At 33.6% G+C, this 14,484-nt stretch overlaps 3 protein-coding genes across 6 annotated transcripts in view; 1 reads left to right on the top strand and 2 right to left on the bottom strand.

The window, feature by feature from the left end:
* Nucleotides 1-125: 125 nt before the first annotated feature.
* LOC114876603 (set1/Ash2 histone methyltransferase complex subunit ASH2) lies at nt 126-3,777 on the top strand. Its single transcript, XM_029188315.2, has 11 exons — nt 126-581; nt 760-915; nt 994-1,172; nt 1,253-1,425; nt 1,544-1,718; nt 2,274-2,482; nt 2,552-2,729; nt 2,842-2,986; nt 3,086-3,221; nt 3,288-3,539; nt 3,605-3,777. Exons 1-11 carry the CDS (start codon nt 559-561, stop codon nt 3,707-3,709), a joined length of 1,731 nt encoding a protein of 576 aa, XP_029044148.2. The 5' UTR covers nt 126-558; the 3' UTR covers nt 3,710-3,777.
* On the bottom strand, nt 3,775-5,608 carry LOC114876609 (bolA-like protein DDB_G0274169). Its single transcript, XM_029188325.2, has 5 exons — nt 5,227-5,608; nt 4,942-5,101; nt 4,563-4,777; nt 4,034-4,102; nt 3,775-3,952 (listed from the first exon to the last, which is right to left on the bottom strand). Exons 2-5 carry the CDS (start codon nt 4,970-4,972, stop codon nt 3,875-3,877), a joined length of 393 nt encoding a protein of 130 aa, XP_029044158.1. The 5' UTR covers nt 4,973-5,101; nt 5,227-5,608; the 3' UTR covers nt 3,775-3,874.
* A 96-nt stretch (nt 5,609-5,704) lies between these two features.
* Nucleotides 5,705-14,484, bottom strand: part of LOC114876607 — a 48,578-nt gene continuing 39,798 nt past the window's right edge. For all 4 annotated transcript variants that reach the window (XM_029188319.2, XM_029188320.2, XM_029188321.2 and 1 more), the window contains 2 exons: nt 11,750-12,041; nt 5,705-7,528 (listed from right to left, as the gene is read on the bottom strand). In XM_029188319.2, the coding sequence (XP_029044152.1) occupies nt 7,361-7,528; nt 11,750-12,041 (460 nt within the window). In that variant the 3' untranslated portion in view covers nt 5,705-7,360. The remainder of the gene's footprint in view (nt 7,529-11,749; nt 12,042-14,484) is intronic.

Below are 14,484 nucleotides of genomic sequence, written 5' to 3'. Positions count from 1 at the left end.
GACATTAATTATTTATACATATAAAGCAATTCAATATGCGGGATTAAATAATTTATTTTATTAAATTATATGTATATAAAATATTCGAATATAATAAAATCAAAATAATAGCAAAAGCAATTTTGTTTTACCTTATAAATTGATTTCATTTTTAAATTTCATAACTCCTATAGGGGTGGCGAGCATCCCTCCTGTTCACCTGTATATGTATACCTAACTATCATTTCTTAATGTAATACATATTTAATATCATTTAAAGAGTATAAACAACGCAATTTATGATCTTCAACGTTTGTTGTACGTAAATTATTTATGATTTCATTCTACGAAAGATCGGCTGAGTTGCCATACCTCCCTGATATCTAATTAATGGTTGCGAGTAATCGATCCGTGGCGATGAATCGAGTTTTACGCTGTAAGTTCTAAAACAAAACATGTGTAATTGTTTAAAATTGATAAAAATACTGCTGTATGACAATACAATCTGAAATTCAAAATAAAAAGGGAAGAAAGTGAAAGTGGAAATAATAATTTATATATAACAGAAATAAAATCAAAATGTCAGAAGAAAAAATTGAGAGGTATTTATAAAATCCATCCATATATACGAAATTTGTTATATACTTATATAAATAATCATGAACTTTTTAATGTATTTATTTGCCAAGCATTCTGTTTCTATGAAATTACAAAGGTTATTCTTTTAAGGTTATGTATTATTCAGCATTTCAATTATACATTTTAAATAAATTTTTACAGTCCAATCGATAAAGCAGATGGAACGCAAATTGAATCTATGGAAGATAAGATAAAAATAAAACACGATGATAAGGGTAAACAAAAACATAAACAAGAAGATACCTCTGACAAATCTAATGGTCGAGCAAATAACAATGAAAGTGGAAATTGTTATTGGTAAAATTTGTAATTTCATATAAGTAATATGTAAATAATAGTTACCATGAATTGTTATAAATTTTCATAATTTTTCAGTGGAAAGGAAAGAAATCTTAATATCATAGAATTATTGTGTGCTAGTTGCTTAAGATGGTTTCATGAATCCTGTATCGGTTATCAGTTGGGTAAATTAGTTCCCTTTATGATGAATTATATATTCATGTGCAAAAATTGTTCTCCTACTGGTCTAGAAAGTTTCAAAAAGAACCAAGCACGTAAGGATAATAATTTCAATAACATCAGTAATGTATCATTTATATTGCTGAACTAAATTGTAAAATTCTAATTGTTTCAGCATTTCCACAAATGTGTGTAACAGCAATAGCAAATCTGTTACAAATGTCCCAAAAAGATAATGAACAAAAGATACTATTTCATAAAGACAAAGATATTATTCCTTTCATCGAATGTCACTGGGACAGTATGACTACAATGCCCCGCCGAGTTACTCAATCTTGGCATGCAACGGTAAATCAAAATATTTTTATGATATGCTCATAAATATAATGTATCCTTCTGTTTAATAAAATATATTTCTTTTAAACCAATTACTTTTAATATGAGCGAAATAATTGTGTTAATTCAGATACACAGAGCTCTATTAAAAGACGTTGGGTCGCTATTTACTATCGATGAAAGTGCTCTAGATGGTCAGTTATTTGGACTTACATGCTCTGATCTGCAAACGATCAAACCAAATTACGAAGCAATGATTAAAGGTGGTCATTTAAAAGTAACTGAAATGGGTGTTCAACATGTTGGTAAGTATAATTACAAACTGATTGTATCTTTGAATTATTCCAAAATAGAAAGATATGTTCAAAATTTAAATATGAGTTGATAAATCATTTATTTTAAATTAATATCGCTACTGCTTTTCTTTGGAAAATATAAAAATATACATGCTACCCTGTATCCAATCCCGAATCCCGTTACGAATATTTTTTCTATTCCACTTCTACATATTTATACATTCATATCTGCTTTTATCTTTTGGTTCTCTGTAGCCAGCCTTTTTTTATTTTAGTTATTTCTTATCTTATCAAGAAATGAATCAGTACCATGATATCACAGCTTGTTTGATCATAATGTCTATAACTTTAATACATTTAGTTTCTTAATAAATTCTGCATTATGATTCAGTGTCAACATATAATATAGAACAATACCAGTTATAAGTAACCATCATTTCACTACAGAGAATACTTAATCATCAAAATTACACATCCATTGTATTTCTTAGTCAATTTCGCTAATGAAATATTAAAGTTAATATTGTATAGTCAATTTTATAAGTGTAATTATGGATTGTTCAGTGCCACTTAGTGGAGGACTTCGTGGTCGCAATGCGAAACGTAAATTTCCTGGAGAAGGAACGGGCACGGGTCCTGGTAAAAAGGGTAGAGGTTCAGATATGGCAGCTCCTAAATTACCAGCTCATGGTTATCCTCTTGAACATCCTTTCAATAAAGATGGTTATAGATACATCCTTGCTGAACCAGATCCTCATGCACCATTCAGACAGGTGTGTTATTATACTGTTTTTGATATTTTACTTAATGAAAACTTAAATATCATTAACATCATTTAATAGGAATTTGATGAAAGCAGTGACTGGGCTGGAAAACCTATTCCTGGATGGTTATATAGGGCTTTAAGTCCAAGTGCAGTTTTACTTGCTTTACATAATAGAGCTCCTCAGCTCAAAGTTTCTGAGGACAGGCTTGCAGTAACTGGAGAAAAGGGCTATTGCATGGTCAGAGCTACTCACAGTATGTCGGAATCGATCACGTGATTTTATTTCATTAAGTTAATGAACATACTTTAAATAACTTGTAATTAAATCAAATTGCCTTTTATATTCTTTGTATTATTATTGTGTAGATGTAAGTAGAGGAACATGGTACTGGGAGGCGACTATCGAAGAAATGCCTGAGGGGTCAGCCACAAGACTAGGCTGGGGTCAAGAATATGCTAACTTACAAGCTCCACTTGGTTACGACAAATTTGGATATTCTTGGAGATCTAGGTACTGTAACCGAAACTAAGGAATTTTAGATTTCTTATTTCGACCCTTCACGGTCGTAAATCAAACTATGGCCCCACACTAAGAAATAATTATTGATAGGAAGGGTACACGATTTCATGAAAGTAGAGGTAAACATTATAGCAACGGTTATGGAGAGGGTGATACCTTAGGATTTTTAATACTTTTACCTGATACACATGATGTATCACATTTACCAAATACCTATAAAGATCGGGTAAGTAAAAGTTTCAATTTATGTACAATATTTCTGTGTTTTCATTAATTGATATTTACACAATAGCCCTTAGTTAAGTTCAAAAGTCACCTTTACTATGAAGAAAAGGATCAAGTGCCTGAAGCGCTTAAAGCTCTAAGACCACTCGAAGGAAGTAAAATTGTATTTTACAAAAATGGAGTAAATCAAGGCGAAGCGTTTGTTGATATTAATAAAGGGGCCTATTATCCTACTATCTCGATTCATAAAAGCGCCACAGTTTCTGTCAATTTTGGCCCGAATTTTAAGTATCCTCCAATGAACATGGCTTTTAGAGGGGTATGTTTGGTATTAATCATCTGTATTGAATTTATACATTTTTTTACATAATTTGTATTTTACAGGTGCATGACAGAGCAGAAGAAACAATAGCAGAGCAATGTATGGCTGATATACTTTATTTCACCGAAAACGAGGGAAAATTAAGACTTGATACTTTTGCTTTATGACATTAATGTATCTTTTATTTTTGGAATTAATTTTTATTTTCGAGTAAATATACTGAACTTCATGATTATAGTGTTTTATGTTTGTTCATTTCTTTTAATGATTGAACAGAGTTAAATTCTATTTTTGAAAAGCATAATTACATAATATGAAATCATTATACGTCGTTATTTTCCAAAGCCACCTCGACAAGCTGGACTTGGAGCTACATTACTATTGTCTTCCCATTGACTAGGTGTTTTTGCCTTTGTACAGAAGCAATAGACAAAGATTGATTTTTATTTTAACTATGTGAACTAAGTTTCAAATATTTTTATAACACTTACTACGATTGATAATGCGTGCACGCCGTTTTCCAGTTCTACTTGCAATAAGTTGTTTATCATTTGATGGCGCTAAATTGACAAAATTACATCTTTGATATAAATACTTTCTTACGTAATACATATCAGTAAGAACTACTACTGTACTTTAGTATAGTACGAACGTGTTAACACGCTCAGGCCCACTTGAGTAGACCTACCTATACTAAAAAAGCTACAAGATTCAAAAATGTTGCAAAATCATTCAAGTATGAAATACATGAAATTCAATTCGCAAAGTAGAAATAAGAATCTAAAACACCGGCGTCATCAAAAGAACGTCGCGTCTTAATGATTTAAATTACAACCTCCCCTTATCTCGGCGGAGACGAATCTGTTACTATGGGCTCGAATGTGTTAATCTAAATTCTCTTTTCGAAAAGACTCTTCATAATGATTGAATCTATTGTGTAAAAGCTAAATACCCATTATAATCTTAAAATTAAGCAAAATTTATTAACCTAGAGTAACTGTGTTGTAAATTTTGTCTTACCTTAAGAAGAGGTTTATCTCTGAACTTATCAGATACAACAATTACTTTAAAATGAGTTTCAGATCCTTCAGGAACATTATGCATATATGATTCATTTATTATTTCAATATAAGATGGATTTAAAGAACCCAACAACTTTTTCCTTATTGAATTTTCTATTGGGTTAGTCACTACAGTACTCATTTTTTGTAGGTCTACCAATGTTTTTGCATAGCCTGTGAATAATATGATATGAAATATTAAAAAACAATTAATTTTTTATTTCTATGCTGTAAAGAAGAGTTGGGTTAGAATGAACAAAATAAAACCTAACCTACGAATTTTGTAATTTAACCTCACAAAAAAAAGTAGCATTAATAATATAAAAAATATTACTCACTTTTTCCTACTGCTATCACAGTTCTATACATTTATTCAATTATATTACTTTGCAAATAAATAAATTATTTATAAGAATGTTTAATTGAAACGCAGATTTGATCATATGACAAGAATTACAACATTGCATATTTCTTTACTCCAAGGCAATACTTTTTGTTCTGAAAATGTTATTTTGAACTTTAATATTGTATTCCATTGTTCATTAAATTCCAACACTTATTTTGAATGTGAGAAAAAAATATGAACATAATTATACTTATAAGTTACATAAGTAAATACTTACGATTAATGACAGAATTCTATCCACGTATCGTTTAGGTTATCATTTTATTATATTTTTTATACATATATACATATATTCAATTTGGAAGTCACAAAATACGACATAATTTTAATTCTTGTTTTATAACATCTAATAGACATTTCCTTATAAATTTCTGCGCTTAAATATCAATTTGAAAATTGAAAACATTTTCATTACATTATGAATATTTAAATTTGAAGAAGCGCAGAGTTGCGCGCCAATCTTCTAAAATACTTTTCAAATTATGGCGGATCATTCATTACTCGTCTGTACGTTAGTACTTATTTTAATAAGATATTATTAATTACTGTGGATTTTAAAGAAGGAAATTAATGGGAAAACAAACAGTTAAGAATAAATACACTCTATATAAATAAATGTTTTAGTTTTCAGTAATCTTTGTTAGACAAAAGGGAAATAATGTTTTAACCACTGTAAAATAACAGTAAGCACAATGTATTCTTTGAATACTTTATTTATTATTGTGTTTAGACAGATACTTATAAGGAAAATTCAAACTGCGCCAGAAAATTATTAAGTTTTGAACAATATCAAGTGACTAGGTGATGGATTCCAACTTCCATCAATATTTCATCTATAAAAACATTTTATTATACACGGTTGTAGGCACATTATTAACTCTTAAAATTTTTTTTTCTTATCCCGTTAAAACATTGTGTTATCACATTCGCGATAAACAAACATTATAACATATTTACATTTTACAACATTCTAGTAAAGAAGTAAAAAGTTGGGCTATACAAGAAGGTGATGTAATGTTTTTGCGTACAATAAAATATTGCTATAATTTGTTGAAATCATGTTTCCCTGCGATCATTATTATCATTATATTTTTTCTCTGCATATAAATATTAATTTAATTGCAATTACATAAATCTGCGAGCACAGAATATGTATGTATTATACAAAAACAAATAATTTGACTAACGTGAAACGTGGCATCCGTTAAATATGAATGTTTATTTTTTTGAAAATTCAATTGATTAGATTATTAACCACGTTCTCGGAAATAAAGTATTGCTCGGTATAACGAAATTAAAATATCATATCAGTATTTACGTAATTATGAGCTCAATATGAGCTGTTGAATGATATTTTAGAATCTTAAATTGGCCTATGTTAGAAGTATCTACAAAATACTAGGTCATTTCCATTTTTAAAGTTAAGGAAATGATTCTGCTCCTGAATGCATGTTTCAAATGAACATCTTTTTTTCTTTTTCGTTCCCGCTCTTTCCCCCGAACGTACTAGAATCCTCGCGTATTGGAAGAAATTGCGGAATTTTACTTTAACGGTCGGCCATTATAAGAATTATAAGTAGTTCATATACTTTCATTGCTTTATACATCTATTTACACATACAACTAAGCTGCCAGGAGAAGAAAAGATGTAGAAGAGAAAAATAAATCCCTAAGGAAGGCAGCTTCTACGGTTGTATATTCTCAGGTATACATTAATACTAGCGATTCGAAATAATTTCTCATCATTAATCATGTAAAAACGTACAGAAAAGCTACGAGGTAACTCGTGTTGTCGTACTCGTTACGTTTCAGTCTCATAAGGATTTTTGACGCCATTGTCCTGCGTATCGAAGTCTATCAACTTCTTACATTTTCGTATGATTCGAGCGACGTTATTATACGCGGGACAGCTGTTTCAAAAAAAGATTTTTTCTTTCATTTATTAATAGCGCTTCTGCTTTCGCGGTTTGTGAGATACAAAATTATCTTAACTGTGGCTTTATATGTTTATCACAAAAATATTGAAGATCAGGTTATCGTTTTTATTTTAGATATTTGTACGGGAAAAATATGTTTAGGCACTTTTTTGATATGTCTCGAAATAGATATGGACCTTATCGATTCCTCTTACCTTTTTTACTTTTTGCAAGTTTCTCTTTCAGAAGTTACGCAAATATATTCTTATAATTTTGTACTCTTATTTTTTGCAAGCTATCCCATCGTTTGAACGCTCTTTCACCCTTTCTTCCTTCTCTGTTTAATACAATTCCTATCTTACATGCAGGAGAACGTCGATTACTAAGTGGAAGGTTCGCATATAGATACAGACAACGGTACAATGACGTCGGGTGTCAATATACATAGATTGTCTTTAGCTGATCCTTTAGTTCAGGAGGAATGGCACAAGTCTCCGACTCCGGCTTCCTTTTTACCAAACGGCGCCAACGCCCCCCGATATTCTTACGAAAGCCCTTTGCAAATCCAGACCTATCCGACGGTAATGCGTGTACAAGGGTATCCTGAAACAATAACACACAGAGTTATTTATATACGATCCCTGTGGCATTACGCATTACGAATTTAGGTTTACAACTTGCAAACGCTACTTTCGAGAACCGGCATGATTAACCATTGAGAAAGTACAGTCAAGTGCAAGTCAGAGACACCCACCATTTTGCCTCTGGATTTGGGAAAATCCAGGGCAGCAATGGATTAAGATTGCTGGACCTCGAGGCTATCAAATCTTGTCAAGGACTCTTTGCATTGATAAACTTGGTTACAAAATTTTTGCAACATTGAGTCTAAAATTTGCACACTTTGACATTTCTTAACATAGTATATGTAAGGCTTAGAACAGGGCCTGAGGCTTGGGGCTGTAACCCCAGTTAGACTGTCCTTGATCCAGCGCTGACTCAGGGAAATCTTAGGGAGAACCCCAGGAGGTAGATAAAGAAGGTAAATACACTTAATTCCTCTTTTTGATTAAAGGAAATTTGAGTTTTCCTTTTTGAATATTATAGCCAGTGGTAAGACCTCCTGCGCCGCCATTTCCTCTAATTCCTACCGTTCCCTTTATTCCTCCATTTATATAACTCAAGTTACAAGAAAATGAGCAAGAAACAAATGATAAAAACGAGTGAAATAATCTGTATACAAATCATCCATGAGCTTGAACCGCACACGTGTGTGGTGGCTAAGTAGCTCAAAAAGTGACAACTTATACAACACAATACATACGACCATAATGATCTACGAGGCATAGAAGTAGTCGAATACGTTGACTCGGCTGAAAAAGCAGGATACGCCTCGTGTATCCGGGCGAGACGTTACGAAATCGACCACCAGGGGCCAAAAGAGCGAGAAAGAGAAGGAATATGAACAAACGAAAACCGTTGAACAGAGGTGGATGTGACCGTGATAGATGATACATGAACAGAGAGACAGGATCCTTGTTAACTGGAATTTAGAAAGGGACTCTGACAAAGGAAGGATCTTAACTGTACGACTTCAATTTCAATGGATTTTTATAAGATGATGGCATACAGGTTCTTAATCGTACATAATAATACATGAAATGTTAGGTGTAAAGTAAAAAGTTAACAAAGTTTAAGATTCCTTTGTCCAGCAACGAATGCAGAAGTTTTGAGAGGGGGCCAAATATGTCGATCGAGTGTCTGCGCCTAATATTTTCTTAGGAACCTGTATGCCACCATCTTGCAAAACCTACTTGTTGAAATCGCAGTCGGACAGTTGGGAGGACCTTACCTCTGCGCGTCGCAGAGGAAGGCCAGGAATGAAAATACGTTTGGACGTGTTTCCCACGAAATACCATAACAAAATTACAGGAATATTGCCAATATCGTCAAGGAGAGACGCATTATTTTGTCGACTACCAGACAGCTGCACCCTGTACCAAAATCTGGCGGCTTGGCAAACGATCGTCAGACGCCCACCCACGTTAAATTTAGAGACAGCACGAAGGGTAAAGGCAGGTTTTTAGATCTGCCTATGCATTGAAAACACCAAATATAGCGGCTTTCACGAGCTGTCAGACGCGTCGGTACAGCCACACACGCGATATCGCGTGCTCGATTATTAACTCTCGAACCTTATGGCATAAAGCGACTGATTTAGGGCCGGCATTAAGCGCGTCGGTAAAAACGACAGACGGTGATGAAAATGTTGGGAAAAACGTGAAATGTCTCGAGTGATGACTAAAACCGTACACGTAACACGGTGACGTCAGTAATTATAGTAACAAATTTAAACATTCGGTCGTTTTCCACGTATCGGTTACATAACCTATACACAAAAAATGAAATTGATCCACCACGTTTCTAATTTTATCCAATGTAAGATTTATATCGTAACGTATGAAATTTATCGACCGATACTTAAACGGGAATTAATCGCGTGACGTATAGAATGAACGTAAGAAGGAAAAAGAACGTTCAATCTAATCTCACTTCCGCGCAAAGAGGAGTCACCTCGTGCTCCTTTCCTAAGGAGGTACTTAGATACATTGTACGTCATACCTGTGGAAACACTTGGGTATCAGCGACGATGACGTAGATAATGAACGTTTATAATGGGAAATAATCAAGGCTCACAGTTCAAAACACGCCGGCATGAGTCGATTTCAGAATTTAAACTCGTAGGGACTAAATATAGAAGGTATACTACTTATGTCCCGTTCTAGAAACGCAACATGTAATGGAGTTGCTATGATAAGAATAGTTGAAAAACTAGCAGATGTATAATAATGGAAAAAGCAGTAAAGATTTGTCGGTAAGTGGAGCATGAAACTGAAACATACGGCGTGTTAAATAACGGCAACAAAGCATGGTTTGAAGTGGCAACGTTGCCGATTGTTTGGGATTTTTCTGGCGGCAAGCCTCGTAGTGAGCCTCGACCTTACAACTCGTTTGCCAGCCCGTCTGCTCGTATGCTTCGTCCTTGGAGGATCGATAGCGCCATCGACTATTATTAATAACTACAATTTTCAAAGGTCTTACCGTCACCGGCTTTATCCTGGAACGTTGATAAGTCTTTTATACGTGGACTATACCTTATTTCTGTACAACAAAAGCGTCAATTACGTAATATTTTAGCGAAAATATTAACTAAATACAAAAATCTTTACTAGTTTCATTTTTCTTATGTACGTTTGAAGAGTAATTATGGTAACCTAGTAGCACCCTCATTTGACCCTCCCGAGCACAATTCGTGCTCGTAATATGAAAAGAACTGATCAAAAGAGACAAAATTATTCGTTGATAAGAAACTAACTCAGTTACGTAAACAAATGATTCTAAAATACGGTCAATTTTCGTGTATGTACATTAGAATACGTTAACTTGACTACGAGACTGAAACGAATATTAAGATGATGCTGATAATACAATTTAATAAAAAGAAAAATTAATTTGCTTATTTTAGCGACATATACCTTTGAACAGAATACATATTAAATGTCAGATGTCACATGGTGCGAGGCGCCTTCCAAGTAAAATTGCAACGAAAATAACTGTCTGTTACGTTATTTTAAAACAGATTTCTGTTTATTTTTAATTTTACTAAGGCGCCGAAAATTCTATTTCTTTTAAAATAAAAATTATATTTATGACTATGTCTATGAATTTGTTGTTTCAACAAGTTTCTGTCTTTAATTTGGCTGTGCTTTTTAAAATGTTGGTCATCAATTCAGTAACTATTGAATTTATTATTGTTAACAAATTATTTTTGTTTGATCCGGCTATGTTTTTTTAAGTAAAATGTTTTTAATTAATGATTCGTATTGATCGGGGTATATGCACCCTAATAGATTAATATGTCTATATATGTAACAAGAGGGTAAGAAATTGTCTATAGTACTACGCGAATCGATCAGTTTAGGAATGCAGGAAGTATACATCGTACACAACAAAGCCGACGCGGTTAAAAACATAGCTAATTTCCTGTTATCCTTCAAAGCGAGCGACATTGTTTGTCCATACCTTTATCTAAAACCTTTGTGTTTAGTTTTTGTTAGAAAACAAAATTCGCGACCCAAAAGGAACAGTGTAAAAGTTAGAAAATGAAAATGATATGAAATACAAATCAGAACTCTCCATGGTCCGCCATTAAAAATTGTTGCTCTTTTAAAAAATGGTTGCTGAGATGATTTTTAATGACATAAAAGTATCACAAAATGGCACTTATGGGACAAGGAACAAATGCAGTGAAAGAAGACAGTATCAGCAATTATTATAATAACCAAATAGTTCTTTGAAGTAAGGAATAAACTAGTCGAATCTGGTAATACTAGCTCTACTGGTTGCTGCAACATCAAGTAAAAAGTAGCATGGGATAGAGAGATCAACCGCCAAGAGAGAAACGCGTAGACTCGTTTCGTTGTACTCTTCAATATTACAAGTTTGTTTCGTCAACGGCCTTAAATACAATCTACCGGTTCTCGTAAGCAGATTTTTTCTGAAAAAACTTTTCCTATGGAAGACCGTGTCTGCTCTCTCTTAAATTACCTCATAGGTTTTAAAAGAGAAAGCCATGTTGGGCACGGTCAGCCCTTTGATGACCGTTTACTGTTGATACATAAAGAAAATTCGTGGATCCATTTATGGTCCACTCTAAGTTCAATCAGGAAAAGACCATCCTTATCCTTTGGGAAAACCAGATGAATCCAAGTGTACAGGAAATATAGGTTATAAGTGGGAGCAAATAAAAAAGACAGTTTTACCAACCTGGTCGTTGTACAACGCATACTGCGCCGGTGTGTGTGGCGGTGGATAAGGAGGCGGAAACTGCCAGACGAATTGATCAGTCGGATTGGCCGAAGCGTAAACGGTATCCTGTTCGATGCTTGTGTTGTTCCCCAGATCCGTTGACATCGTGGTCGTAGACGTTTGAGTGCAACAACCCTCGACAGGATAAGAGGATGAGACGATCGTCGAGACCGGCGGCGTCGTAGCTGTCTGTACTACTGCCGGTTCCGGATGTACGGCGTTCGAGTGATCCTCTCGTTTCCGCAATTTGCTACGGACAAGACGAATCGCTATCATAGTTCCATTGCTCCCGACCATCTTTCTCTTGTATTTCAGGTACAGCTTCGAGAGCCTCTTCTTAACTTGCGAAGAAATTTTCAGGCTGTTTATGGTAGAACTCTCGAACGAATCGAGAATTCTGATAGTTTCTTGAAGAAAAAAAAAATATACAGGGGTCTACTAGGTAAACCCGAGAGATAATTTGATTATTCTTTATAGAAAATAAATAGCGGTGATTCTTCTGGCAAAATTTTTGCTCCTTGTCAGTCTTTATTCTCTCTCTCTCTTTTTATCTCTTTCACTTTTCTCAATGGATTTCTCTTCAAAATTCTTTTCTCTTTTTTCTTTTTAATTAATCATAAGCCTTCGTCGTAAATACACGTTGTATCACACGGGGAAACAAGTTGTTGGCTCGAATCGTGTTTGTTTAATGTATCAATTAACCTGATGAAAATTTTGTTTCGATACTCCTGTGCTTTTAGCCCACCTTTTTCCTCTACTTCTTTACTACTGACGTATTTTACAATGCATGCTCCTAATGTTCTCGTTTACGTGCTCACTATAAACGATGACGCGTGCGTTCGGATGACTAGCTTCAGAAAATCCGTACCGTTAATGAACGACACCGGGATTTTATTATGAACCGCCGAACGAACGAACTATTATTCGGTATCGAAGAACCACCACCCGGCTTCTCTCACTGCCGAAGGGCGCGCGAGCTGCCAGAACTCACAGAAAAATTTACTACGCTTCGCTCATTTCAAAGCCAACCGAGCTCTGAGCCAGATGATGGCGCGCCGCGCTATTATATACCGTCAAGTGACGTCACAGATAGGCGCCGCTCCGATTGGAGAGAATCCTGAGCATCGACCAATCGGCTTACGCGTTACGTGAAATTCGAACGGTACACGCTTGCCCGAACTGTTTCATCGTCGTCATTCCGGTAAAGTTGTCGGTAAAGCCAGTTGCGAACGATGCATGATTTTTTCAAAGCAATAACGTTCTCTTGGAAATAGCATAATCAAAACTATCAACGTATATATATATATATATATATATATATATATATATTTGTAACTTTGTAATATATCTACATCCTTCTGCGTTTGATAAAATCTTGATAATTGAATTTTTGATCGTTTTAAATCCAATAATCTTGATTACATTTAGAAGATATCCATTAAGCCCAGTATTATTTCTTACTTAGTGGCGTCAATCTAAAAATGATTTTTTTAAAAGAAAACAAGAAATAATCTAACAGATGTATCGATAGATCGATGGATTTATTTGAAATTTATCATGATTATTAAATTATCAATTATTTTGCAAACTTTTAATGAAATTTAAGGTCAAAAGTGGGAAGTCAAAATATAGAATTGTATAATAAACTTTTGGAACCACTACTATTTTCTATTGTAAATATTACACAACAGACTTGTGATCCCTTACTCAACAAAATTAAAATGCTTTGTTGAAATAATTTATTATGCCAAAATATAACTTGATAGTGAATAGACAACCACTTAGACAGAAGGGGAAAATTGGGTGGGTGTATTCGCGTGGTCTATTTAATTAGTATCTATTCTTATCTTGGGTGTGTACACACAATGTGGCTACATTACAAAACTACCTGGATTATCGCGTTAAGTGTACCAAGTTCGCATAAAAATGAAAAAAAGTCCGAAATTTCCATGTACCTGTAAAATAAAGTTCAACTATCCCGATATTTGATACATGTAAACACATGTAAGTAAACTTTGGAACATAAATACTGAGGTACCGTATTTTAATATCAACGTAATTGGTTCGAGAACGGTACCTTTATAAAATAAATTTATAATCAGAGATAATGTATGATTAATTTATCTGTATGAAGTGCAACTCGATGACTAATATGAATCCATTTGTTAACTATCATATCCGCTCAACTTTTTTATCACTTGAACTTTCAGAGTACGTATTACGATTACAATTATTTCATCATCTCACTCAATTGTTTCCGCGTATCGAACAAATTAATTAATATTGTTAAATATATATTTTGTCTCAGAAATGGTACTTGAAAGATAATTGTTCAATATCCCTAATGATGTTTAATCTCCAAAATTTTAAAAATTGATAATGCTAATCATTTTATAAAATAATTATTAATCCGGAGTAAAAATTTCAAATTTAACGAAAATTAAATTTAATAAGACGTCAGACTGTACAAAATAACTTTCTAATATTCATCGAAAATAGAATATGAAATTTTGCAATCAAGCAAACAAGGAAGACCAAATTCGATTCAATCAACAGAAAGCTGAAAAGATTTTGGCATTTGACCAAGTCACGAGGAGTTTCAGAATTGATCGTTGAAATTTAGAATTGATTTTCCCAAGGGAGAGTAGTATGTAGTTTCGAAATGATCGAAAAAGTTTTATAAGTAAAGAGAA

The sequence above is a fragment of the Osmia bicornis genome, chromosome 11 (assembly GCF_907164935.1).
Source record: "Osmia bicornis bicornis chromosome 11, iOsmBic2.1, whole genome shotgun sequence".
Classification (NCBI taxonomy): Eukaryota; Metazoa; Arthropoda; class Insecta; order Hymenoptera; family Megachilidae; genus Osmia; species Osmia bicornis.
The sequence above is the reverse complement of the archived record's forward strand: the minus strand, read 5'-3'. Positions and strand labels throughout refer to the sequence as shown.